The following is a 27,921-nucleotide window of genomic DNA, read 5'->3' on the forward strand; positions in this document are numbered from 1 at the left end:
TCCCATTTATTTTATTAATTATTAATTTGTAAATACAGTTTCATCTGTAAAATATTCCAGCCACAGATATTTCGGGAACAGATGATCCAGTCAGAGACTGAACAATCAGGGAGTTGTTTATAAAATCCATACATGTGGGCCAGTTAAATCAAACTGCATTCATCAAAACAACTCCAACATTCATGGGGGAGAAAATGCCACTTGAGCTCTTGGAGTGGCGAGGCAGCAACTGGCAGTGTGGATGCTCGGCCTCAGTCTGAGAAGTGGCATTTGGAGGAGAAGGAGTTGTGGCTGTCTAGAAAGGTGAGAGGAGTGAATTTCAAAGGGAGAAAAAGCTGGTGCCCAAAACAAATGACTATGGAATCTCAGGTCCCTCTCTGGTTCAGCTTTCGAACAAGCCATGCCCTTTGAGGAAGAACCACCATGAAAAAGCCCCAAAGCACCGAGAAATGCAGCATGCAAAGGAGGCCATTTGTAAGACAAAAGGAGGCTTTTGTGAAATCAGGGTTCATAAACGGTATTCAATCTGCTGTACCTCTTTGCATTCAAAAAGTCTATTGTTTTCGATAGTCCTATCATTTCTCTTCTGGAAAGGATGAAACCCTGCTTTGTTCTAGATTCATTAGTCTAGAACTGGCTTCACACTTCTATTTAAAGTCAGCGTTATTCTTTGGGAATTAGACTCCCAACCCACTGATTGCCCATTATTTTTATGAATATTGCACATTCCCCACACAAATCAGAGCTACGATTAGTACTTTTGCATTGTGATCATAGAAAATGGACTGTGCATCACAAACCTTTAAGTGCAGTGATGTAAAAAATCTAAAGCAGTTGACATTTGATATCACTTGATTTTCCTCTGGTGCACAAACATTTGATGTTAGTAACAAAAACCATTGATTCTAAGTGATATTAATATGTAAAAATAGAAAACTGACAGCAATGCTACAATCATTGTGTTGCCTATACGCAGTTTGCTTATAAAAATCTAAAACAACTGCATTTCAAAAATGGATGGAAAGAATTATATGAAGTTTGTCCTATACCAAGATCTCCAGCAGATGTAAATGGGTGCACTTCCATTGAAGGCAATGAATTTGCACCATTTTTCACCAGCTGAGTATCTGGCCCCCTATTTTTAAGAATATTAACCATATTTGCTTCACATATTTAGCTTTACTAAAGTGCCATACCATAACAAACTATTGCTCATTTTCTCATTAGATATCTTTTGCTTTTAAGATGTAGTCACATGAAACATAAGCACCAAGGATTTTTAGTTACTATTAATAAATCTAATCTGAAAATATTTTTTTATCTGAACCTAACCCAGAATTCCAAGTAAACAGTGTTTGTGCCCACTAGGAGTCTGACCCCACAATGAGCTCCATATAGGTGGATGAAGTCATTGCTCACTCATGCAGAGTCATTGCCGAACTGGGATACTGGGCAGTAAAGCTGCATCCTCCCCCTCTCCGCCCCCCCCCCTCCCCCCGGAGAAGGATCCTAAGAAAAACTCCAGACATATAACAGGAATCATTTTCAGATTTGTTTTCAAAACTCTCTATGTATGTGTTTTTCTCTTCTTTCTATGGATGCTCTAAGGAATGTCTCCCTCTCAGGTATCTACTATTTTAGAGACTCAGTCAGCTATTAATGAGCTTTGTTTAACTGCAGAAATGGGTAAAAAGAAGTCCTGCATGGCAGTCTATTTAGGACCTGCTCCTTCATTCCTTGCACACCCAAAGTTCTCAGTGACTTTAGTAGTGTTTCAGGTGAGGAAGGAATGGATGACTGTACCTAGTGTTGTTGAATATTGAATATATAAGCCTTTATTTTGTTAAGACTTGCCCAGTTGTGCCAGCACACTCATTTCCAATAGCGTGAGCCAGGCTGTTGAGTGTAGGCACACAAAATATACAGCTACATGTGCAAAGCAAATAAATCATGCAGAATATCCATTTGCATGAGCAAAAAGCAAATTGCAACATCTTTGTCTATGCAACTGAATCTTTTATACCAAATATTGAGACATGGCAGAATTCAATTTTTTATTTTTTTTTATAATTTTGACAGATAATATTGATATTTATTTTTAAGCATTTGTTTTGTTTAAATTTTCAGTTGCACAAAATTATGGGTTTTAAGCACTTTTTAAAATTTTTATCTGTTTAAATTTTCACAGTTGCAGGAAATTATGGGGAATCAGACAATAAGGGGGGGGTCAAACAATAATTATTTAATGATAGTAGACTTTGAGATTCAAAAAACTAAAGCTTTATAACTGCAAAAACACAAATTATCAACATCAGATGTCAAAATATACAAAGTAAGTATCCTTAAATCGAATTCTAATAAGTTCTCAAGCAGCATTTTTCTTTCTTTGCCTATGTATAATTTTTGATTATTATTGATGGAAATATTTTTTCGATAGCTTGTGTGTGTTCAGTGAAATCAACATTTACCAATAACAATCTAATCATTCCAAGCCTGGAAATATTTATATACATACTTCATACTTGTTTTGTGCTTGATAAGCTGTTGTGTTGTATAAAGGTTGGCACAGCAGACAGGAAAGTATAATGCCTTGAGGGCAAGGGACTGGACTAGATGACCTCTTAAGGTCCCTTCCAGTCCTATGATTCTAATGTGGATGGTACCATGTTAGAAGTTTGCAAAATATTGGTAATAAAAGAGAAAAGCGTTCAACACTGGACTCGTGCCTTACCATACCAATTTGAGAAGGGATATTTGTTCCTGAAACACTCATGTTTTACAAATGCTTGTGCTCAAAAATGAGCCCCTTTTCCAGGGGAAACTGGAATGCATTTTTCTGAGGTAAAATGAGCCCACTCCAAGTCAAAGATTGCATAGAAATTTGAATTGTCACAGAATATTTGCTAATATTTAGACATCTTGTTGAATTTCATTGAAAACTCAAATCTGAGAGGTGCAAACTGGCCCCCAAGTCACAAAATTGCATCAGTTTTGCATACTTCTGCACAACCATTAAAATATGCATGAAAAAAGAATTTAGGGCCCAATCCAAAGCCCACTGAAATAAACAGAATGATTCCCATAGACCATTGACTCTAAGGGAACTGTATCATTGAATGCGTGCAATGAACGGCGGCATTTGTTGGCTAGTATAGGTTCTGAATGTACAGGTGTGTGTCAGCGATGGGTGAACCTCAGATGGTTTGAAATCCATGCTCAGTTTGGGGAAATATCCAAAAAGTGAAGTTTAATCAAACCCCTTTGGTCTATGTCGTGAGAACAAGCTCTCTCATGAGAAATCCAGAATTTCCTGGGGCCAGTTAGGTTACGCCAAGAACAACCTCTGTCAGACTTATTGTTTATAATTCAACTTTTTGTCTGTTTTTCTTCAACTATAGACAAAAGTCCTGATTACCCTCTTACTTACTCAATTGTAAATCAAGAGAAACTCTACTGGAGACAACTGAGTTATTCTGGTGTAAGAGGAGAATCAGGCCCAAAGTTATTCTTCCATAGAGCTTTTACTTTTACATTTCCTTTGGGGAGGACAAAATGAAAGGAGGAAGGATAAAAAAAGAAACCAGTGCATAGAATAGAGACATTTATAAGCAGACATATTACTGTGTATTATACTTGTGCCATCTTGTCCCCATGCATTTCTGATTATGCAGATCTTTGACAAGTTATCATCCAGTATATGGTGAAAAAAAGAGCTTAAAAAAGGGTGGTACAAATTTGATACAGATCTTTCAAAAAAAGTGATGATCAAAATAAGTTGCTTGCTTACTGCACTTTCTAGAAATTACTAACTTGGCTGTTCCTTGTCATTTTTTAAAATCACAGAATGCATCAGTCCAAAATAAAGAACAACTAAACATTTCTCACTTCTTTTAAAGTTAGCTTTGTGTTTCACTAGAGCTTGGTAAGAAAAAGAAAAGCATCTGAAATACAATGATCCAAAGTTTTCCCATTCTAACAAAACATATTGCAACTGCATCTCTTTCAATTTTGCTCCTTGGTAGACTATTTCCAGGCCAAGTTTCAATCTGTAATAACTCCTGAGACTGTGGGTGAATATATGGAAATATTCGTCAATCTTAAAATGCTAGCAGCACTTTAGTGGGCATACACAGGTATATCTGAAGAGTAGAGCTGCTGCTTTTACTTTTCAGTGTTTTGATTTGTTTTCAATTCAGGTGCTGTTTTGTATATACAATAATGTAGTCATTAAATTCTGGCTTTTCAGTGTACACAAAAAAGGTGACTCTCTGTCAAGTATATCTGATATTCACAGCCCAATAGAGTAATAGTGAAGAGTCTTAACTAGAGTTGCCGTCTGTTCTGTTCTGAGACTGTTCTACTCAGCACTCTTACTCTCTGTCACCTGTCACACAGTACCATTCCAAGCACTGGACAAGATCACCTCCAATTTTGCCATCTTTGCGACCCTAGTGGCAAAGCAACAGTGGTAGCAGCAGCAGTGGGTGGTTTCCTACCATCAGATTTGGATTTTGCTAGCATTGCCCCTTTGTTTTATTGACAAGCCGGGGGCTCACCCCAACAGCAAATTTCTTCACAGTGACACCTCTCCCCTTTGAAGATACAAGCCTTCATTTTCTTTCTCACCCAAACCAAGCGACAACAAGATTCAGACTTTTAGTGTTTACAAATATCAAATGTGAGTCTGTGTCTAAATATATTTATATTTCAAATAATTTATCATTTCAGTTCTTAAGATATCCCTTCAACAGCAAAATCCTCTAAATCACTGATTGAAATGATGTCCATGTTTGTAGCTGGACTCGTATCTTTTGTACAATTACACTGAATTTCCTCAGCATGTTGACTGTAAGAGTCAGATACAGGTTCAATATAGGGTTGACTCTCTGGCAATTGAGCATCTCTGCTGTCTTGCTGCCAGTCTTCAGCTGCTTCTGCTGGTGCTCCTGGTACTTTCTGCACTAGTGAAAGAGGTTCAGAGAGTGGGGAAACTGATCTCATAGTTGTCACAGGTAAAGGTAGTACACTAGGGTACAATACACAAGGAGAATTTAAATTTTCCAAAGAGGTGGTTCGGTGTAAGCCCCTTTCTGAGGAACGGATGGGTACTTGGATGTATTTGCCAGTTTCTGGCTCATAAAAGGTCTTGAAATGAACTTGACCGGATAGATCAACAACGAAGTACTGCCCTGAGTCAGGATCTTGAAGGAGTTTACGCTGAGTTGCAGGTAAAGAGGGTGTGGGGCTTACTGACTGGGCACCTTTGAGTCTCACCATGCTAGATTCTGTAGGAGGGAAAGGCGAACGGGACACAGGAGATGGTGGAGAATGGATCAGGGTTAAGGGGGATAATGGAATCTGTCCAGAATGGGACAGCTTTCTCACAACAGTATCTGTGTGCTCTGTTTGAAGGTTCTTCTTCTGTGCCTCTATCTTTTTTCTCTTGTTTGCCAGCTTTTTTGCTCGCCGCAGGGCCTTTTCGCTTTTTGGTGGCACAGCAGGTGGCTTGCCCAGCGGTTTCTCCATACGACTCTGCGCTCTCTCATTTGTCATTCTAGAATCGCTGGTGTCCTCAGCGAGCAGGCTCCTCTGCGTTGAATCAAGTATTTCCTCTGCCGAAATATCAGCGTTGATCTTTGTTACCAAATTCAACAAAGTGGAATTTGTAATATCCTCTGCCTTCGTTACACTGGAACTGGCAATTTTCTCTGACAATGGACTAGTAACAGCTGAGCACGTAATGCTGTCTGACCTTGGGCTCGTTACAATGGTACACGCAAGATCGTCTAACACAGCAGGTGTTTCTTCCAAGTGTCTGATGTCTCTAGAAATGTCACTGGTTACAGGACAATACACGTAGTTCTCTAATATCGAGCTTATTGCTGGAGAATTTATCTCCCTAGTGATTATTTTTTTCGCACATGATCCACCTCTCCGATTAGACAAAAGATAATTCTTAAAATAATTTGTCTCCTCTTCTGAAGGGGAGCCCAATTTGTTTTGTGCTGAGCTAACTCCTAAAGCTGATTTTGACCGTGCTAAGTAGTGCTTCATCTTTCCAACCGTGGGCTTCTCTTTGCTGCGGTGAACACTTTCCTCATTACTTTTCCCAACTTTATTTAATAAAGTAGGAGTCACTTCATTGTCTTCCCTTGATGCCCGTAATGAAAAACTCTCTACATCTTCCGAAAGGGTGGGCTTCCATATTAGTTTGGTGTTATCTGCCCCTTGAAAGCCCACGCCAGCTGGAATAGATCCCAGTGCATTGGCATCCTCATTTCTGATTAGTGCATCTTCTCTTGCATCCTGTTCTTTTATGTTTCTTGATAATGACCGGTCAATCTCTTGAATGCTAGGTGTACCTTGGCCCTGCCTGTAAAGCTGCTTGTCCTTGTCTACAGTAGCTTCCAATCTGCTTTCTGTCTCCCTGTAACTAATACTGACTGTGTCTTCTGAAGACAGGGACCTAAGCAGAGGCAGCTTGACTGCCTTTATCACAGGAGATGATTTGAATGTGTTGTCTTTAATCAGAAACAGACTGGGTTTGAATGAATTTGAAGAAAGTGGTGATGCTGGCTCTTCTGACTGGGAGGTGGAAGCATCCTTGTTGCCTTCTGCTGCAGAATTCATACTACTGACCTCTTCCCTCTTCTCACTCATCAATCTCTCTTCTGCCATGCTCTCGCTCTCACCCTGTGCCACCTTTCCTTCACGCTTTTCTTCTGTGCTAGTGTCACAGTTACTAAAAGCATAATACTGCAATTCCTCTTTCCCTACTGGTTTCCCTTTCCCTTTACTACTTTGCTTGTCATCTACATTCATTTTACTCCTACTCCTCTGGCTTTCCTCAAGGCATGCTTTCTGAAACAGCTGAATCAGTGAAAAGGGCTCCTCCTGAAACGGCTGATCTACTGTGGTCACAAAACAGTATTCAGAAGAACTACTGCTGCTTTTGCCTTTATTTTCATTGCTACTTCTTACACTGGTTTGATTTGCATTGTAAGGCGCACCATCTTCTGCTGGTGAAAGAAGTTTTGGGGGTATTTTAGGGTCATCATTTCCATTCCGGCTTTCAGCATCTCTCTCACTTTCGTGGCCTTGTACACTGGAATTATAGATTTGCATTTGCTGCGCAGCTTTTGCATCTGCATTGTCTCTACTGTAGCCTTTCAGTGAAGGATAATGTCGACTTTTCCTTAAACCGTGTTTGTTTGACTGGTGTCCAGAGATAGACACATTTTCACTGTTCTCAGTGTCTTTCAATAGATCTTTGTTTTTTGAATCATCCTGTTGCAAATTGTCCTGATTTTGGTAAAATGAAGTATCTACTGTTACTTGGGGTGAACTTAAAGATAGGTAATTATCTGTGAAGTGTCCCTCTAAATCAGTTTTATTGTCCTTTTCCTGGATACTGTCAGTTTGTACAAAAGGTCCATGGCTTAATTCATCTCTCTCTGCAAGCTCTAAGCTACTTTCTTCTAGAAAAGTGGACACTGTAGCATTCATTTTTACACTTTCTTGTTTCATGTTTTCCTTAGTCTTATTTTTCTCTTTTAAGAGAGGAGAGGGACTATAAGTGCTTTTAACACGTTTTCGAACATCCTTCAGGTTGAATAATAAACTTGGTGCTTTAGACTTGTAATTATCCCGAGATTGATAATCACTAAATCCACTTCCCTCATGTTCTTTTGTTGCTGCAATGTCAGGTATTGGTGGTGTCACCAGCACTGGTTGATTTTCTGTCTCTTGTTTTAATGGTATAATTGGTGTTAAAAGTTTTGTGATGTTGAAAGAGGGGCTAATGGATTCAGGGGAGTTTACCTGGTTATCTACTGCAGTTGTGTCAGCAAAAGGTTCAACAGCAGATGGCTTTTTATAAAAAGAGAATTCTTCTCCAATGAGCTGTAACTTTTCATTTGAACTCTCCTGTGCTTTTGCCGCTACCCCTTTTATATTCCTCTGTTTCCTCCACGGTGGACAGATATAGTCCAATTCAGGCTTGGTTGCCTTCTTCTGAGTGCAAGTGACTTGGGACACAGACGGTGGTGGAGCAGGGGGCTTGGATACAGGTGATGTGGGGGGAGCAGGGGTCAGGGACATGGGTGCTAGGGGTGGACCAGAGACCTGGGGTACAGATGTTGGTGGAACAGAAACCTGGGGTACAGATGTTGATGTGCCAGATTCCTGGGGTACAGGTGCTGGTGGAATAGGAATCTGAAACTCAGCTGCTGGAGGGACAGGGTGTACAGGTATTAGTGGGCCAAGGACCTGAGGTACAGTTGCTGGTGGGACATGGTCCTGGAATTCAGTTGTGGGGGGAAATAGATCCATTAGAAAATCCTTTTCCTGAATTCTAGCACCTATGACCTTTCTGGGTGGTGGTTTATGTTCAGATGTGTAGGATCGTTTAACCAATGGTGTTTCTTCAAAGCGTGTAATATCCTCCTTTTTTGGTATAAGATCTGCAAATTCCTCTTTTTCACTCAGTTTATTATGATGGGCATTCCATGATTCAAAAGCACTGTTCTCGCTGTGAAGAAAATTGCCCTTTTTGGCTGGCTCTTTAACTTTCCCACGCCTGTTTTTGACTGTCTTTTTAGAAGAGCTGGTGAGATTTGCCTTAAATACGTTTGAAGTGTCCATCCATGCAGGATGATAACCATCCGGACCACAATAGCCCCCATCAGTTTTATTATGTCTTTTCTGGACCTCGTGTTTGTCACTGAGCCAGTGGTTATCTCGACACACATCAGAAAAGTGGGAAAGTTCCCTTTGGATATTTAAAATTGCTGTGTCATCCCAGAAAGCCATGTCATTTCCCTGAATTAATTTGCATTTTTGAGAACTATTTTTAACTGGCTGTTTGACTGCTCCCAGGGAACCTTCTGGACATTGGTTTTCAGTCTTATCAAATGTCTTAATCAAACAGGACACTTTGGAGGCATGTTTGTTTTTCCTTGGACCAGATACTGGCAAATTTGGCTTTTTCCTTTCCACGGTGCTGTTTTTAGCAACTTTTTTCTCTTCTTGAACACGTTTTGGTAATTGCTGGAATGTTGAAGCCCGTGTTGTATGCTCGTTGTTTTTCGATGATAACTTATTGCAGATATTACTTTTCTTGATGGCATGGTTTAGTGTTCCTTGGTGAATTTTACTAGAGAATTGGTGGGTGATTTCCGGTGAAATGACAAGCTCCAATTCCTTGTCAGATGCTTCAAGTTCTGCCACGCACAAACTCTTGAATGCTCGGTCTGTGAGGCTACATACCTCTCTGTCTGTGTCATCCAGGAGGCTCCCTATACTAGAGGAGTCACTAAGTCCATCCATGTGTTTCTTATTTCCCTGCATTGTCCTTGTGAGTCATGAATAAATTATCCCAAGCATTAATTGCATATGTCAAATAGATAGAAGATTCTGTTGGATATTCCCAACCGTTTGCAATGTTTTCTCCTAGAATTCTTCTTCCAGAATGTATTGCTTTACATTAATTCACCTTATGGAATCACAAAACGGGAGTTTCTCCTCTGCAAAACCAACAGACATGAAAATACAAATGAGCGTACACTGTACAATCATCCTGTTCTAAGTACAGCATCTTCCATTAATTTGATCCTATATTTAATCAAATCAAAATCTCAGGAATCAAATAATTAGTGTTTAAAAATACTCTTATGTTGGTCACCTTAAATGAGTATCGCTGGATAATTCAATCACTGGAAGGTGCCATTAAATTCATAAGAAAGACGGGGTTTCGATTCAGCAAAGCACTTAAAACCCATTGATTTAAATGGGACTTAAGCACATACTTAAAGTTAAGCATGTGCTTAAGTGCTTTGCTGAACAGGGGCCAATGCTTTTACATGAGAAGAAAAGAGACAGTTGTAGGTTTAACACATGTAAACAGACTGAAGTAAACTCTACTCACCCCTAACTGGTATGAAAGCTACAAACTGCTTTGTCTTCAGTAGGATTTTACCACTTGTTAGTTAACAAATATTAAATAATACATGGTAAAACTATTAATTTTTCCTACAGTGAACACACCCTATAGAGACCCGTAATAATCAAAGATTGAGTAAAATCTAGATGTTATAGGCCAAGATTTCAAAAAATGTGATCCCATAGTTAGGATCCTAATAAATGGCTAGATTTTCAAAAGAACTGAGCACCCAACCGTTCCCATTGATTTCAGGGGTTTATCTGGTCATTTGACCACTTATTTAGGTGCTTAAACATGAAGGTTCAGGGTTTCAAGCTACACAGAGCCCTTCTTCAGTTCTCACTCTGCTTCCTTCCCCAGCCCTGAATTAGAGCTTTCTGTAGCTCATAAACTTGTACCTTCCACGAACAGAAGTTAGACCAATAAAAGATATTCCCTCACCTACCTTATCTCTATTCTATTCAGGTTCTTGTACCAGCTCAGCCCTCTGGTAAATGACATCAATAGAGTTGCACCTGCTCTCACCAAGATCACACTTGGTCTTTTAGGATGTATTTATCCCGAGCATAAATCCACTTGAGTAAGCAGAGTTACACCAGAGATAAATTTAGTCCATTGTGTATTAACAAATCCCAGGCAAATGCTCTTGCCACAACATATTTTCACCAAGTATGTTAGAACGCAGTGGATCTGGTATCTTGAAATTGAGGAGACTGCTAATATCAGCATAGCCAGCAGAAGGCAGGACAGCCTAGGGGGACACCATTAGACCCACTAAAGGAGCACAAGCAACAGTTGTTCTCAATTTCCAGAAGGGACAATAACAAAAGGCAATAATTGTTAATAGTTCAGTCAGAGGATGTCTGGGCCTCCCATTAATCCACTGGCATTATGCAAGTTAAGGGCCACATTGTAACAGCTTTTGGCCCCTCTACAGCAGCCTGCTGAGATGGACCAGGGCTCATTGGGGAGTATGCTGGACCCGGTGGCGGGCTGGTGTGGCTCCACTCTACTTCCAATGCAGAGCTGAGCTTTATAGGCACAGTACAGCCCTAAACTATTTTTGATTCTCCCTGTATATATATTCAATAGCATGAGCCAGGCTGTTGAATAAATGCGCATCATAGACCTGAGATATGAAGTCTGGATCCAGATCTGAACTCCCCCTGTGTTTTGATTCAGGGTTCCTGTTTGGCCCATCTCTCCTGTAAGGAGGTCTCCCATAGAAATGTCTTGACAGCTGGATGCTGAGATTTCAGTAAACTCCCCAAACACGGCTCGGGGTGGCCCATATCAGGGATATTTCAGGGAACAGTCTTGCTCAGATGGGTTATTCAGATTTAGTTCTTTCTTCAGATTTGACACTTCTTACCCTCCTTCTCACATTAAAAACTCAGCCAACTTTTTCCTAGACTCACCTGGCTATAGTGGAACCTGATTCTGTCTGGAGCTACTCCTGATTTACTCCAGAATAAGACCACACTCAGGCCCAATACTTACTGATACTCCATTTCCCTCTGTCTAGGATTTTTCTGACGTGGCTTAACCTTCCTACCCCAGCATAAATTATGTTCAGCCAAAACAAAGAGAACATAAATGACATTCCATCCCATTCTTGCTGGGGCTCTTACCTGTTATGAGAGTGGATACTGCAGGCACAAACCTCTTGTGTAATTTTGTCATCCGTGCTTGGGTGTATTTAGAACTTCCTCTCATGCTTGCATTTGGCCTCATTGCTGCCCATCTTTAGTGAGGAGTTAAAAATAGTTCAATGAAGTAGATTTGGCAGAAGTGGTGTCGTAATATGTTTTCGACCTTCAGCATTTTTGGCCTCTAGTGAACTCTGCAATTCAAAAACAAATTCATTTGTTTGTGTGAGCTGAATTAGGTATGACTGGCTCATGTATTGGAGCTATTCATTCATACATTCACCCTGTAATAACCATTTTAGTGGCCAATTGCAGACTGTCACTGCTGCTCTGTAATTCTCAATTTAGCACAGTTTTATCCATAATCTGCACAATTTGCAATGAACTCTGCGCTGCAATAATTTCTCTTTGCTCACTTTTTCAGCTCTCAGTGGAAGTTACCTAAGTGCCTTTTGAGGATCTGGACCTTAATCCTTAATGCACTCAAGACAACAGGCTTAATTATTCCATACTGGTTCCTCTGTGCCCTCAGCTTAACACCCCAGTGTAGTCTGCTTTCCCTTGCTGGTTCTTGGCCCAGTGCACCAGTTGGGGAGGTAGGTCATATTGGCAGCCTAATCAAAGGGGAGAGATGTTTTATTCAACAGGAAGGCAGGGAGCTAGTACCAATCCCCTCAGTCTCCCAGCAGCAAGAAACTACTTCTCCCCAGCCCTGTACTCTCCAACTCATGAGAAAAATCCTTGGAAATTAGCCAGATATTAAATGCAGAAGAATTAAAGTAAATTATGTCTGTCCAGCCAAATTTAGAGAGACAAGGTGGGTGAGGTAATATCTTTTACTGGATCTTTATTTCACCGAGAAAAGTTGGTCCAATAAAAGATATTACCTCATCCACCTTGTCTCTCTAATATCCTGGGACCAACACAGCTACAACAACACTGCATACAGCCAAATTTAGTTCATTTTAAAACACAACAGTATTTCATGTATTTTTGCCAGAAGAATCTGGTATTCGCCCAGACAGCTGACAAAAAGGAAACTGCAGGGGGAAAATTTTGAGGGCTATGAACGTGAACTACAAGCTTATTTTTTTAAAAACCGCCACCAGGAAAGCTACTGAGGGCCGGATTCGACACCTCAGGGTAGTAGGGTAGGGAGCCTTTCATCTTTAGGCTGCTCATCTGATGGCAGCCCAAGTTGATGTTACCGTGTGCTTGGCATTTTGGTAGTCTATGAATAGATGAGGGTTAGTCCAGTTCCACCCTTCTACACTCAGGGTATGTCTACACTACAATCAGACACCCTTGGCTGGCCCATGCCAGTTGACTCGGGCTCACGGGGCTTGGGCTAAGGGCCTGTTTAATTGTGGTGTTGACGTTCAGGCTTGGGCTGGAACCCAGGCTGTAGGACCCTGCGTGGTTGGAGGGTCCCAGAGCTTGAGCTGTAGCCCAAATGTCTACACTGCAGTTAAACAGCCCCATCCCTGAGAGCCCACGTCAGCTGGCATGGGCCAGCCAAGGGTATCTAATTGCAGTGTAGACGGACCCTACGTGGCAGTTGAAGCAGAGAGCAGTGACTGAATTGGCTGTGGTCACTGAGTGCTCCTCCCTCTCCAAAGGGTGGTCCTTTGTGCCTAGAGCCAAGACACTTAAAAGAGGAGTGATGTATGGGGAAAACATGCTGCTGTTTCCAGTGCTGCCCCTCTGCTGTAGAGAACCCAGAGAATTTCAGGCACGTTTTAGTTAAATACAAACAGACTGAACTTTCCAACATGGATTAATATTCACCAGAAAGGATAAGCAAAGATCAGAAAGAGGAAACAGTACAGATTCCGTATTAGAGATGGGGTCAAGCCTCAGATAGCGAATCCAGATCTGCACATTCCCAGAGCATTCAGATCCAGGGTTTTGGTTCAGCCCATTATAGAGATGGGACCAACTGGGAAGTTTGGATCTGGATCTAGATCCAAACTTCACCCAAGTTCAGCCAGGTCTGGATCTGGTGCTTTGATTTCAGGCCCATATCTATTCAATATCTACCTGCCTGGTTTGGCTCATGTGTTTTTTTGCCACTGTTGTCTTTGGCAATAAAGACAATATTCATTACCAATGCACAAGCAACAGAAGAGAAAGTCTTGACATTTTAAGACCTTTCAGAGAGTAAGCCATCTACCTGGAAAGAACAGCAGCTAACTACTGTTAGAAAAAGCACCGAAACTGGATTTAACCATTAGCAGGCCTGGCACTGGGATGAAGAACCTAGCAACTAGACTAAAACAGGCTCAGAAAACCTTTATGTGGGCTCTACCTGATAGACTCTCCCTGATCATGGATACATACTCTCCTCAAAACAAAACTAGCCTCACTTTTTGGGAATTTACCAATGCTGACCCCTAGAAACTCTAGAAAGGCTCTTCATCGATGTGATGATGAGCTTCACCAGCAAGTGAACCTACAATGCAGCACCCCAAAGTTGCTGCTCGGTGAGGTGCAAGGTGTTTTCCTCCTTTGTAGTTTGGTTTTAAGGGGAGCATCAATTTAATCTTGACTCAGGGAAAACTCCCACTGACTTCAGTGGGAATGTTGCATGTATAAGGACCTCTAGACTGAGTCCTGTATGGCTGGGGTGGACTAAATACCTGCTCTGCTGTTTTTTGGGGCCAGGCTGCCTTTTGGTTGCCGTGAAACACACTTTAAGTGGGCGCACAGGTAGTGTCAAGTGTGGGGTGCTCTCTATACAGAAGTGAAGTAGTAACAGCGGTAGCAACCGAGTGTTCACACTGGCTCAAAGAACCTTTCATCATTGCAATGTAACTGAAAGCCCTCTAAAGCAGCAAAACTGAAATAAAGGGTTAAGCATTTTAAGAATACAGTATAATCTGTTAGAGGAACAGAATGTCAGCAACCCAAAGTCACCAGCCTGATACAACAGCTGAAATATTGGACAAAGAAGCTGTTTATAACCCACTGAGTAACCTGGGGAAGCCACATTCCTCTACCCTTTTGGACATACATGGCAGCCAGCTGCACCCAGTGAGGCCCTGGAATTACATTTGAAATAGCTGTAAAATTCAGGCGTGGATCAGAATTCAAATTGTTCCATTCAAGGGACTTTGCGTTTGGCCTATGATAGAGGCTGCGGCAAGGGATACAGTTTGGAGGTGGACTGGCAATACTCTAAAGCACTAAGTTTTCAGTGTAGGCTCGTCTCTGATCTGAAATAATTAAAGCCCTTGTATAAATGTGAATATTTAAGGGAGCTAACTGAAAAAAAGGGTGAGTTTCTTTCCTAACGGACTTATCACAGGTTTTCAGTGGAGCTCTTCTATGCCTAGCCCGTTGTGATTAGGAGGTAAGGTTACGCAGGCTATTCCTGTTCTGGCAGTGATTGAATGTCAGCTTTTGGGCAGGGGCTAGGTAAGCAGTATACTTGACTGAAGGCTTGTGACGTCACTGTTGCTGCAATATGTGAAGACAGGTTTTTATTTTTCTCCTTAGGGTCAGCATTTGGTTGAAATGTCGCACCATGATGCATCACTGTGGCATTTTGGCAGGGACTCTGTGTGTTACATTGCAGCCTGTAGTCATCAGCCCAGCCTTGCCCTGGGGGGTGGGTATCTTTTCATTTTTATGTGATGATTTTTCCATGTGGCGCTTGCTGTATGATATTAGTCTGCAAGGAATCCCAAAATGTGCATCCACAGGGTGAATATTGGGCAAGGTTTATTTAAGGGAGTGCTTTGCTTGCACTTACTACTTCCCCAGAGCCTCTCATCAGAGGATTCCTAAGTTCTTTGCAAGTAGCAATTAATTCTCACACACCCGGGTGAAGCAGATCAGTCTCTAATGAACTGGCCATTGCTTGTGCAGACACCCGCACCGCAACCCTCTGTTGGGTGGGAGCAGAACTGCTCCCCCATGTGTCATAGGTTTCCATTGCTTACAGCTAATGGCTGTTCTCTTTTGGTTCAAGTAGCAGTGGCCTGTTTCTTTGGAGCAGGAGGATCAGAGTTCTTCCTGGCAACTGCAGGGATAGTTCCACATGGCCATGCTATTCAGCATGGTGACCACTAGGAAGTCCTGTGTGGTCAGTCATTTATTACAGTATCATCATCTTCATTTTGCAGATTGGGAAACTGAGGCATGTGGGCCCAGCTCCTGAAAGCTATTTAGGCACCTAGCCCCCATTGATTTTAGTGGGAGTCAGGCATCTAAATACCTTTTGAGGATCTGGGCCAAAGATGCTTCAGTGACTTGCTAAAGGTCACCCAGTGAGTCAGTGCCAGGGGTTGAGACAAGAACCCAAAGTTTCTGTACATAGAAAATCACAGACACCTCTACTCTGGCGTGGGAAGTCTCAACCCAACAGTGGGTGAGCTGGGATGCTTGTTGGAATGAAGAGACCCCCCTGAACACAACGGGCCACAGCCTCGGCTCAATCAGAGTGCTGCTCACCGCAACAGAGGGTAGGGAATCAAAAGCCATCTTTGTGCTTCCCAATGCCTGGGCTGGCTGGGGACTGGGTCAGCCCACAGTGTAACTTAAAACTGCCTCAGAAGTGTTTTGAAGTAAGCTGGGATCAGGTAATAACCGCAGAGCATGGGGTGGGGTGTAATTCCTAGCTCTGACATCTCCAGCAATGACAGGCCGAGGCATGGCGGAAGCGTGGGTGCCACATAGACAGGATTCCATCGGCTCTGCAGAGAGAGAATTTCTGGGTGGAGATGACCATAAGGCGCAATATGTGAGCAGGCCTGTACCCTGTCCCGCCCCCTGTGAGGTCATTTTCAGTTATGCAAAGTGAGCACAAAGTGGTTGTCAACGGGAACCAATTGGATTTCTCCAATCTGGGGATGGGAGGGAGTTAGCATGTTGCACCGACATTGCTGAGGTATGTATGACTACACAAGGTGCAAGACCATGGAGAATCAGGTCTGAGGTGTTTCAGTGATTCCCTCCAGACCAGAACAAGGATTGTGAATGCAGAGATTGATCAGGGAGGCAACGGCGATGTAAGAACTAGCACGGGCGCCTTCCAACTACCCAAGTATAGTGTGGTTGAATGTTGCAGTGGGAGATGATTTGGAAAAACCCTGGGCCAAATCCTCAACTGGTATAAATGGATGTAGCTCCATGTCAGCCGAAGATCTGCTCCAACAATAGTATCTTGGACAGCTTGCTCTGGACTGTAGCAGAGGCTCTTCTTGACTTCAAGCCAACTTCTCTTATCAGTTAAACTGGTATAAATCTAGAGTAACTATACTGACATCAGAAAAGTTATTTTGGATTTACATTAGTGTAACTGAGAGCAGAATTTGGCCCAGTGTGACTCAAACTACATTTACCTCCACGGCCAACTCCCGTGTGTTACTCATAAGAACGTGAGAACAGCCAGACTGGGTCAGACCAATGGTCCATCTAGCCTAATGTCCTGTTTCTGACCGTGGCCACTGCCAGATGCTTCAGAGGGAATGAATAGGACAGGGCAATTTTGAGTGATTCATCCCCTGTCGCCAAGTCCCAGCTTCTGGCAGTTGCAGGGTTAGGGACACCCGGAGTATGGGGTTGCATCCCTGCCCATCTTGGCTAATAGCCATTGATACACCCGTCTCCATAAACTTATCTAATTCCTTTTGAACCAGTTATTCTTGTGGCCTTCACAACATCTCTTTGGCAACAAGTTCCACAGGTTGACTGTGCATCCTGTTGCCTATTAATTCCATTGGGTGACCTCTTGTTCTTGTGTTATGTGAAGGGGACTGGCTAAGTAACTGTGATTGTAACATAGTAAAGTTCAACTTCCTTGTAGGGGGAACATAGCCACGAGGTGGTGTTGTGACTAACATGTCAAGCCGAGGGATTTTAAATCTGTCCAGTATTGCTAAACCCCAGAATTTTAAAATCATGAGTCAGACCCCCACCAAAATCATGAGCTTTAAAAAGAAATAATTAAATCATGCTTTTTGGTCACTCTTCTGATTTTTAACAACTCTCCTGACCAATCGTCTGTGACAATTTATGTTGCCAGTTCTTGCAGGTTTATAGTGAGTAAGGCGACTTTGCTCCCCCATGCAGGAGCACTCACTGAGAGCAGGGCACCACTGCACTAGGGACTGGCCCCGCACATAATAAGAAACGGTTCCCGCCCTTCAAGGCAGGTCTACATCGCAAATGGGAGTGAGCCTCCCAGCCTGGGTAGACAGACTTGTGGTAGCGGGGCTGGCCCTAGTGCACTGAAGATAGCTGTGTGGACATTGGGGCACTGGTAGAGGCTAAGGCTAGCCACCGAGTTCAAGTCCACCCTACCCCTGGGATCCAAGCTCCAGTGGCTAGCTGAGTCTCTGCCACTGCTGTAACGGCCACACAGCTCTTTTTAACGCAGTAGCTTAAACTCCACTACCACAAGCCTGTCTGCACAGGCGGGGACACTTGCTTCCAGCTGCAGTGTAGACACACCCTAAGAGCTTAGTGCAAAGCCTGGGGTATGGGGGGGGGAGTTTGTGATATGGGATCTGCAGCTGGGATTTACTAAACTCCTGTCATATAGGGGCCACCAAACCTCCATTAGATGGGAATGGCTTTTGATCCCTGCTGAGCTGGGCAGGCTCCAAACAGGTGATCTACGGGTGCAAGTGTTCAGTACTCATTAATAACTCCAGGAGTGTTCATTTCCACACAAGCGCTAAGCTGACACTGTTGGGACTGAGGCTGCTTTCTGGAAAGAAAGGTTTATTACATCAAGTTCTGACCATTGGAGCTGACACCGGCAGGGCGTGCCATTCTCTGCCCAGACAGACAAAAATCTCACACGCTGTTCTTAGGGCTTCTCTGCACTTGAAAGTTAGCATGGATTAAGGGGGCAAGTGCAGGCTAAGTCTGCCACACACTATTCAGAAAGGGATCACTCCTGATCGTCAAATGCAAATAATAAAAATGCGACAGTAAAACAAACTGTTAGCACAATATCCAAACCCACTTCTAAATACAAAAGCTTCCCAGTCACTGTACAGACCTCATCTGCTTTAACTACAGCAGTGACTACTGTGTTATTCTCTGCCTGGATGGGCCCATACAGGGAGATGCAACACATGCATTGCCAGTGGGTTACACAAGTATTTGTGAGACATCAGTAAAACACTGGGTATTGGGATTCTTGGTTTCTATTCCTGGCTCTTGGAGCAGAATGTGGTCTAGTGGTTGTAGTAGCATGAATTATACACACACCTAATCTGTCTGACATGCTCCTTTTGAAAGACTGCAAAGTGGATGAGAGTTAGATCTGTTTTATTAAAAACACGGTTTCAACTCCCAGCTCTGCCTGAAGTGACCTTGTGCAAGTCCTCCGGTGTCTTAGCTGTGAATCTGCTGTATAAGTTCCCCTCAAAATATAAAATGTTGACTTATAATACGGGCCCAGAAATATTGACAGCGGTCAGAAGAAAAGTTAGCACTGGAAGTCATGCCTGGAGATCAGTGCATGCTCTGTAGCCCACAGGGCATTGTGATGGGAAGTGCTGCACCCTGGTTTGGTTTCCCAAAATGCACGTGAAGGCTGCAGCTTTTCACATTATCACAACACTGCCACCAGCAGTGGCCAAAGTCCCATTACTTACGATAAATTCAAGAGAGATGGCAACACTGCTTATGAGGAAGTTTGAGTGTGACGTGAAAGATAAGCATAATTCTCATTGTGTGTGTTATATGTCCCCTGTGGCACCTGATCCACAGAGGAGGTGGGTCTATTACAGCTCCATGCTATTGAGCCAGGCTATTTAGCCCAAGTGGTAGAGGTTGGTGCCACAGTGTATTTAGCACCCCCTGAATGTCCCTCAACGAAGGAAATCCTAGCAAGTGGCCTGTTTCGTTCGGAAGGAGGAAAAGATTTGCTTGCAACACAATGCATGTTACAGGGAAAGCTTTTTTGCTCCTCCTGTTTATGCCAGCCCAGAACCGGTGCCCTGCCCATCGCCTTTGAAGCAAGTAAGATCCTATGAAGTGCAAAAATGAAGTGGCAAAACCAGTGTGGGGAACATGGCAAGGTACAGGGCAGGAAGGCAGAGAGCAGAGCATCAGGGTCCTACAGAGCCACAGGACAGGGGCCGTGTGCACTGCCCTGTGACTGACACAAGCAAATGATATTTAAGCATTAGAGACTGAAGAGCAGGGCATTTCTTGCTATTAAATAACTAACTGGAGGAGGGGTACGCCATAGTGGATCTCTGCAGTGGAACAGGGTAATGGAGAGCCACTGAGTTCCATGTGATCCCTAGGATCAGAGTTGACAGCACAGATTAGAAATCCACAGGCCAGTATTATCTTGTATAGAGAAATCCTTTTGGCTCTGCAGGGGGATGATCCCACAGAGACCAGGATTCGTAGATTCCCAGGCCAGGAGGGGCCACTGGGATCATCTAGTCTGACCTCCTGTATAACCCAGACCAGAGAACTGCCCCCCAATAATTCCTAGAGCAGGAAAAAAATCCAACCGTGATTTACAAATTGTCCATGATTGAGAATCCACCACCATCCTGGGTAAGTTGAGGATTCCCCTCAGTTCTGTCCCTCTCTGAAACAGCAGATTCATGCCCCACCCTCAAAACTGTGGAAGAGCTTCCCCAGAGTCAGATGCGTGGGTTCAAACCTCCTTTCTAGTGACAAAATTTAGGCTGAAGAAGCAGGTTTTCATCTCCTGTCTTCCCCTCTTCCGTAAAAGGAAAAGGATGAAATTTCCCAGAGAAAGAACGGAGGAAAGCAAAAGATCCCAGAGCAGAGTGCTAGCATGGTCTGCAGTAGGTCAAAAGACACAAAACCCATAGCAGAAGGCGCTGGAGCTAGACACGAGTGGAAAACAAGTTCCCACGGAGAGGGAAGTGACGAAAGAAAGAAATAGGGCTTGGAAGCAAAGGTAGATAGAGGCCCAGAAGCAGAGATAGAGAAGGCTCTGGAAGGAGAGACCCAGCCAGGCAGAGTGACAGCTGCAGTCATGGGGAGACTGCAGTGCTATTGAACTCTGGAAAGTGAGAAGCAGAGGACAGGGACCCTGTGGCACTTTCCCCTGTCGCTTACACAAGAGTATCTGCAGCAATCATCTGACCTTGGTAGATTTATCCATCCTGGGTGGGGAATATAAGACTGACATCCACCTGAGCCTGACCGCATACACCTCCGCCCTCTCCTCCTTCAAGTCCATCCTTAGGTCAGTGAAGTGTCTGAACTCCAGTCCACCCCGGAAGGAAGTTCAGACCCACCCACGCACAAACACAACCTGAGGAACTAACAAGATGCAGTGGCGTCAGTCGAGGGAGGCACTGGGGAGGGTGAATGTGGCCCCCCCTCGAGGTTTTTGCTCTTGCTCAAAGTTTCATAGGCCATGGAGTTAGGGCCCAACCGCCATTGCCCGACCGCTGTTAAGCTGTGGTCCTGTACTAAATCAGTACAGCTGCTGCCCGTGCAGGCTAGAGCATCACTCCTGCTGTGGTGGTCACAACACTACTGAATTTTGGCCCAGCCACCACTCTGTCCAAACCAAATTGCCCAATGGTGTGCGGCCTGGGGCCTGGGGAGTCTGTTCCAGTATGTCAGAGTACGGGGGCATCTTCTGAGAACTTGACTCCGGCCACCCCGGCTCATGACTGTGTGGTGAGAGAGAGAGGAGACTCCCTAGTCAAAAAAGACCCAGGGTCCCTGCGGGGGCAAGCAGGGACTAGAACAGCATCTGTGCTGGTGGGGGTTGGGACCAGAATTTGCTACCCTCACTCAGAAATATCTGAATTGGCACCATTGACCAGACATGTGCTGCAATCACTTGGTTTTTGCTGGCTCCCCCTCTTTGTCCCTACTTTGCACTTTTTGATTGTTGAAGTTGGCCTTATTTTTCTTGGGGAGAGGAAAAATCATATTTCTGGATCCTCTAAGGTGTTGAGTGCAGCCAATAAATTTCTAAGTACATTTAGCTCCTACTGCAGGGCTGTGTCTAATATTTTCAAGGAAACATTTTGGATGAGTCTAGGATGATTTGTGAACCATACAGAACTTTCTAAAGATCCTGTGAAATCCAGAACATGGCAGGGTTTATTAAACCAAACTCCTTCACACACAAAATGGACATCAAGGTTTGACGCTTGAGTTTCAGTTTTTATCGAAAACAGTGTAACACTTTCACTTATTGAGGACCCATTCCTGATCCTCCATCACTGAATGCAATTCAGAGGCTTCATACAAAATGCATCCTGGGAAAACATACCCTATCTGCAAATAGGAAGTCTGGCTTGTCAGACAGGTGTGAGTGATGCATCAGAAAATGTCTCAGCAGCACAATCATAAACCATCGAACATTCTTCTTAAACAGGCACCAGGCGCAGCACTTCCAGGCCACGTCCTACACACCAGGTCAGATTCTCGCTTGACCTGCATCCCCTGCAACTTCATTGGGCTCAGGGGAATATAAATCCGTGGAGAATTAGGCCATAAGCAGATAAAAACCAAGAACCAGTTTCTCCAAATCCAGCCCCTCTTTATGCACTTATGGGATAGAGACTCAGTTATTACTCAAACCCAGGGTAAGGCCTGACAGAAACTGAGGGCCGAATTCTTCCTTTATTCCAGATTCACACCTGTGTAATTTCATCAACTCCACTGGAGTTATGGCGGAGTTACAGAAAGGTACGTGGGAGCAGAATTTGAGCCTGAGTAGAGGCCTTGGGATTTGAGTCATTAGTAGTAACCAGTGTCAGAAAAAAAGCAACTAAACTTTAGGCCTTTTATGGTTAGTCTGGATCCGACTCACTATTTCTTGTTCTCCAGTGATTCTGCATTTCCATGCACCCCATGCTCAGCGCTAGTTAACACCAGTACAGACATAATCATAGAACTTGAGGCCAGACGGGACAATCATATCATCCAGTCTGACCTCCTGTCTATCACAGGCCACCGACACCACCCTGCACCCGCACACTAGCCCAACAACTGAAATTAGACCGAGAGCTGAGCTGAGAGCTGGCAGGGCAAACAGCTCAGACCCGATAGGGATACATGGCTGGGAGATTCAATTTCCAAGGTTTCTTGCACATGCTGCAGGAATACAGCTATTTCATACTGACTCCCTGCTGTAGCCATCAAAGCTCAGTAGATTAGTCCCTGTCACAAGTGTTTTGCCAACCAAGTGGGGGGAGGGTGGGGAAGGAACTAAAGCTTCATATATATGCCAGCGTGTGTGATCCAAAATACAAAGGAATCAATTTGACATAATAATATCTTCCCTATGATTATATCCTGCTCCTCAGAATTTGTCCCCTGCCTCTTCTGTAATCATATGAAATGAGTACAGAACCAGTCTAGTGGAGGACAGGGCCCCATCTCCCTACATAGCACTGGAGATGTGTGTGGAACAGGTGCTCATCCATGAAATAACCGTGAGAGGACAGGACACAGGGCCTTTTCTCTTTCTCTCTCTCTTTTATTGTCTCTTTCTTGAGGGATCTGTGATCTTGGATTCTCTTCTTCTTAATGAGCAACCCACCGGCGGCCCCCTTCTGAATGACCTGTTTCCTCTTTGGCTGCGTTTGACGTGGGCCTCTTTCTGGGTGATGGTTGATGGGCTCCTAGGATTTACTGTTCCGCTTCGGGAACCGGATTTGATTATTTGTTCTCAGCACTGTTGTGCCTATGTCCTAATTTCTGTGCTCTGTTTTAAGGCAGTGCTCTGAGACCGTGACAGTCGGTTGCTTATGATTATAGAGATTTATTATAACAACAAAGAAAAATGACAAGCATCTAGTTCTATCCAGAATCTAGTCCTGCTCATAGATGAGTTTGTTGTCACCCATCCTGTATACCGCATAACTCGCTGTCGCCTCGGTAAGGCCAATTCCTTCTCTGTGCATCCGTTGCCAAAGCAGGTGTTTTGCTCACTGGAGAGGTTCCAGAATCCAGGGTCAAACGTGGACTTTTGGAGCTCCCCAGCAAGACATTAATGTAAGATACTCATTCTCTCATTTTATCCTCCTTCCCTATTTCCCAGATCTCCCCACTCCTTGCTCTCCTACCTGCCTGGCTGAGAGAATGGAAAAGGCCTTAAACCAGGTTGTTTCCCAGAGGTGTGCTTGGCTAACTGCTGGACACTGTGTGTTGCTAACAGAGCACCGCCCAGTGCAGACAAGCAGCAGCAGACTCCACGGTCCTGCTGAGCAGAGGGTCGCCCTCCAATCAGGACCCTTTTGGGCCCAGGAGTTGCTGGGCCCCAAAGGCCCACTCTACTACCTATGTGCACATCTCTACATGCAATTCAAAGGCACACTCAAGAACTCAGACCACGTAGATAAATGAAATTACTTCTCAATCCAACCCTTTTGTGGAAACATACCATAAATCCTAAATCATTCCACAATGGCTCAAGCAAAAGGATTGACAGATTTGCCCAGATAACAGTTACAGGAGCTGGTCCATTCTCCACTAAAATCCCAAGCTTGCCCCAACAAAAATCAATAGCAAAACTCCCATTATTTTCCATAGGTGCAGGATCAGTTCTATGTTTTCCCTTGGCATGATGCAGTATGCATATGTACGCTACTTTGTGTGGATGCTACATCATGCTGTGTGGCATTTCTTCCTAGATCTGTGCATTGGAACACGATGTCTTGTACAGTGGAAAAAAAACAAGGGCATGGCACACAGCTGAAATATACCATGGCCAGGGCAAAGTGGGACATCAAAATGAGCTAATTTGGATGCAATCTAAAATAAAGCTGATCCCAAAGCAGAACTGACTGTAAGGTCTGGCAACCCATGTGTGAGCCAACTAACGCTGATGACAGAGGCAGAGCTGGAGAGGCAGGAGCTACAGTAGCTGTGAACTGGCAGATTCTGCTGTTTGCTGACTCCACACATTAATTTGATGCATGGCCAGAGTTAATCTTGTTAAGCTTCTTTAGAGACTTTTCTAACAAATTAAAGGGCTTTTCCCCCCATCTAAGTGCAGAACATGAGATATGAAGTTTGCAAGCATTGTTCTGATCCAAATCTCTAGTACATTGTTCCAAATAGCTCCAGAAGTAACACTCGAGAGCACACACAAGGCAAGGAAAAGGACGGGGGCGGGGGGGGTGATGTAAAGGAAGCGCTGCTGGGATGTAGCTAGGTGAGAGACTTGAATGAGTCTGCACCACCGCCTGGCCTCTTCTATTTGTGGCTAGATTAGTTGGATTCCATCACTGCATAATTTAGATTAATCACTCCCAATTAGTGCCTCTGCATACATCACCATTAGCAAGCCCAGGAGACAGGCAATAGGGAACTCAGTTAAAGAAACACACCCCGTGTCCATCCATGACCATGTGGGAGAACAGCAAGGGGATTCTGAGAGAAGGGGAAGCCATTATTCTAAGTCTAAGGGGAGAGGGCACCCTCTGATGATCTCACGAATGGATTCAAATGGATTCTGGAAGGGAGCAAAGATCTGAACCACTCACTTCATACAGGGCCAGAACTTTATGCGAGTGGCAATCACCCCCAAAACACATGGACACGCAAGCAGCGCACATGAACCTGACAAGTGGCATAACACTCACCATCTGATCACATCGTATCTAGATACAAATCCTGACGAATGTGCACCAAATCACACAGTTTGCACAAGCCAGTTCGCGGCATACAACCAACTTGGGCCAAATGCAGATGGCACAACTTCACTGAAGTAAGTGGAGTTACAACCACTTGCCTCTGGGCAAAGTTTGTCCACCACCAGTGCACAGCTCACACCCCCACACCCCCAAGATACATGCTCTCAGTTACATACGCCATATGTGTCTGGTAAATATTTCACACACCCGGATCCTGAAACACACACCACCTCACGGCACAACACACAAACCCTGGAAACCCACAACTTCCTCCAACACCTCTCACAATGGCATACATAGAGGACATATAAGATACACAAAACTTCACGTGTCATCTTGCATGCTACACTCCACTGCATTATATGCAGAGAACAAAATCCTAAATAGATAAAAAAAACCCAGCAGCTGCATTTGCCTGATCAAGCAACTCCCAGTGTATCGATAAACCTGTCTAACGTGAACAAACAAAACTGCATTTCAGGCAAGTGGAATTTCTCTGGTCCTGGCTCTGATTTCTTTTTGATCTGCACCCTTGCTCAGCTCTGGTAACACCAGCACAGAAAATCAAATCCCGAGAGCAGACAAGGCAAACAGCTCAGAGCAATAGGTGGGAATGAAGTATTAGGGTAATCAATTTCTGGCTCACACTGCAGGGATATAGTTATTTCTTACCCACTCTCCTGCTGGTAATAGCTCACCTTAACTGATCACTCTCGTTATAGTGTGTATGGTAACACCCATTATTTCATGTTCTCTGTGTGTATATATACCTTCCTACTGTATTTTCCACTGCATGCATCCGATGAAATGGATTTTAGCCCACAAAAGCTTATGCTCAAATAAATTTGTTAGTCTCTAACGTGCCACAAGGACTCCTGTTCTTTTTGCAGATACAGACTAACACGGCTGCTATTCCGAAACCAACCACTCTTTGTTGTGGCCTTCAAATTCAGTAGATAAGCCCCTGTTACAAATAGTTTGCGAACCAAGTTGGGAGTGGGAGGCATAACGTGTGTACATAATTTGAAAACACTCGGATACCACAGCAACAAACATAGTGGATAGATAGATTTAATTGTGTGTAGTCCAAAATACAACGGGATCAATTTTACCTATAGGCGTTTTCTGTAGGCTAAACCTTCAGGTCCTTACTCAGGAGTTTTGGTCTTTGTGCAGATAAAAATCCCATTGACTCAGTCAGGACTAAGAAAAAAAGTATATGGGCTTCAGCTTTTGACCCCATGATTATTACTTCATTTCCATTCCTTTACACCCCTTCTCTATTTCCCCCATTCTTTCTTTCCAGCCTGTGTCTTGGCAATGGTCGTAAACGAGTGCAGTGTCCCTCTGACCAATACCAGTACAAAATTAAGCATCTCAATGGTAAATTCAGCTTCCATAGGCCCAGGGTTTGAATCCTCTTTCCTCCTCAGTTCTCTTAAAGGGCTGTCTAATTATAGACTAATGAACTAAGCATAATCAGTCTGGACTCTCAAGATCCATTTGAATTATTTGGACTTTTTTTTTTTTTTTTGGCTGATGAGCTTTGCAGCTGGGATAATAAAACACGGTTCCCTACGTTGGCAGATTGAGACATTCCTGCAACAACTGCCCTCCAAAAGCTCATGTCATTTAAGAAATTTTCCAGCAATTACAATTGGATACATGTCATAGTCCTGGTCATTTATATCAGCCCCTTTGCATTGCCTACACATTTGAACTACTTTGCTTTTTCATGAACTCATAGCACGCTCATTGCATAGAATTTTTCCATTTGTCAAAAAAAGGAAAAATCTCCCCCAAAACCTTACACATATCCCCCCCCGAGTTTTAGAACTATCTTTTGTGTATGCAGTAACTAGCTGGAAAACAAAATCCATTTGTATTGCTTAAAGTTGTTTACAGCACAATATACAGTTAAACAACACACTGAAAGAGACATTCATAACAACTTAGTAAGCTTTTTAAAGGATCGAGCTAATTTTCCATATAACATTACATTTTATTGCATAAACATTACGCCCATAAAAAATAACAAAAACCCAACAACTTTCCGTCTGGAGACTCTAAGGACAATCCTGCATTCTCCAGAGTGGGAGGAGATGGACAAGAGTAACCAAAGAATCTTTTCACCTCTAATTACTGTAGGAAAAAATATAAATGCTGCTTAATGTTTCTCGTCTGATCAGTTTCACAGCTGATATTCAAGTGCGCAAGCGCTCATACACACACACATACACACACACACACACAGAGCATCAACATTTCCCTATTTTAAAAAGTCCATGTAATTTTGCCCCTTACCTTCTGTGATCCAGTTTCCTGATCAGAAATAGTACAGCATTGTGCTTTCTTCAGTTAAGCCAAAACCTTACCCCACTGTATAGAACAGTTAGCTTACTACTAACACTTCCCATTATTTATATGCTCCAGGATACCCTTTTTAACATGACTCTTTAATGGGAATAAGAATTGAAAACAAAACAAAAAAAAGTAGAGGAGACCAAGCTCTGAGCCCTCACAGACCTGCCTAGTCAGGTGAAATGAAGTGAGCAAGAAATTCAAAGTTACTAAAATGTACTTAAATAGATATCAGGCAAGGGGAAACCAAATGGAGTTCATGCTGGGGAAGAAGCAAACATACGTATTAGAATAACCATGCGGTGTCAAGTAACAGACATACTCACTCATCAGCTATTTTTACATTGCCAGTGGT

The 27,921-nt window shown here is 43.4% G+C and overlaps 1 protein-coding gene across 2 annotated transcripts; it reads right to left on the reverse strand.

The window, feature by feature from the left end:
- CUNH10orf71 (chromosome unknown C10orf71 homolog) lies at positions 1–27,816 on the reverse strand. 2 transcript variants are annotated; one of them, XR_002908710.1, is made up of 3 exons: positions 27,510–27,816; positions 11,572–11,783; positions 1–295 (listed from the first exon to the last, which is right to left on the reverse strand). XR_002908710.1 is itself a non-coding variant. In XM_024210343.1 (3 exons), exon 3 carries the CDS (start codon positions 9,346–9,348, stop codon positions 4,732–4,734), a length of 4,617 nt encoding a protein of 1,538 aa, XP_024066111.1. In that variant the 5' UTR covers positions 9,349–9,524; positions 11,572–11,783; positions 27,510–27,816; the 3' UTR covers positions 2,404–4,731. The 2 variants fall into 2 exon arrangements, 1 of the variants encoding a protein (XP_024066111.1); XM_024210343.1 differs by lacking the exon at positions 1–295 and adding an exon at positions 2,404–9,524.
- Between the last annotated feature and the right edge of the window lie 105 nt (positions 27,817–27,921).

The sequence above is a fragment of the Terrapene carolina genome, unplaced genomic scaffold (assembly GCF_002925995.2).
Source record: "Terrapene carolina triunguis isolate 2854851 unplaced genomic scaffold, T_m_triunguis-2.0 Scaffold402, whole genome shotgun sequence".
In the NCBI taxonomy this organism is placed as follows: Eukaryota; Metazoa; Chordata; order Testudines; family Emydidae; genus Terrapene; species Terrapene triunguis.

Bases quoted from the DNA above. Each gene is read 5' to 3' on its own strand.
- CUNH10orf71 (XM_024210343.1), bottom strand. From the start codon at position 9,348: ATGCAGGGAAATAAGAAACACATGGATGGACTTAGTGACTCCTCTAGT.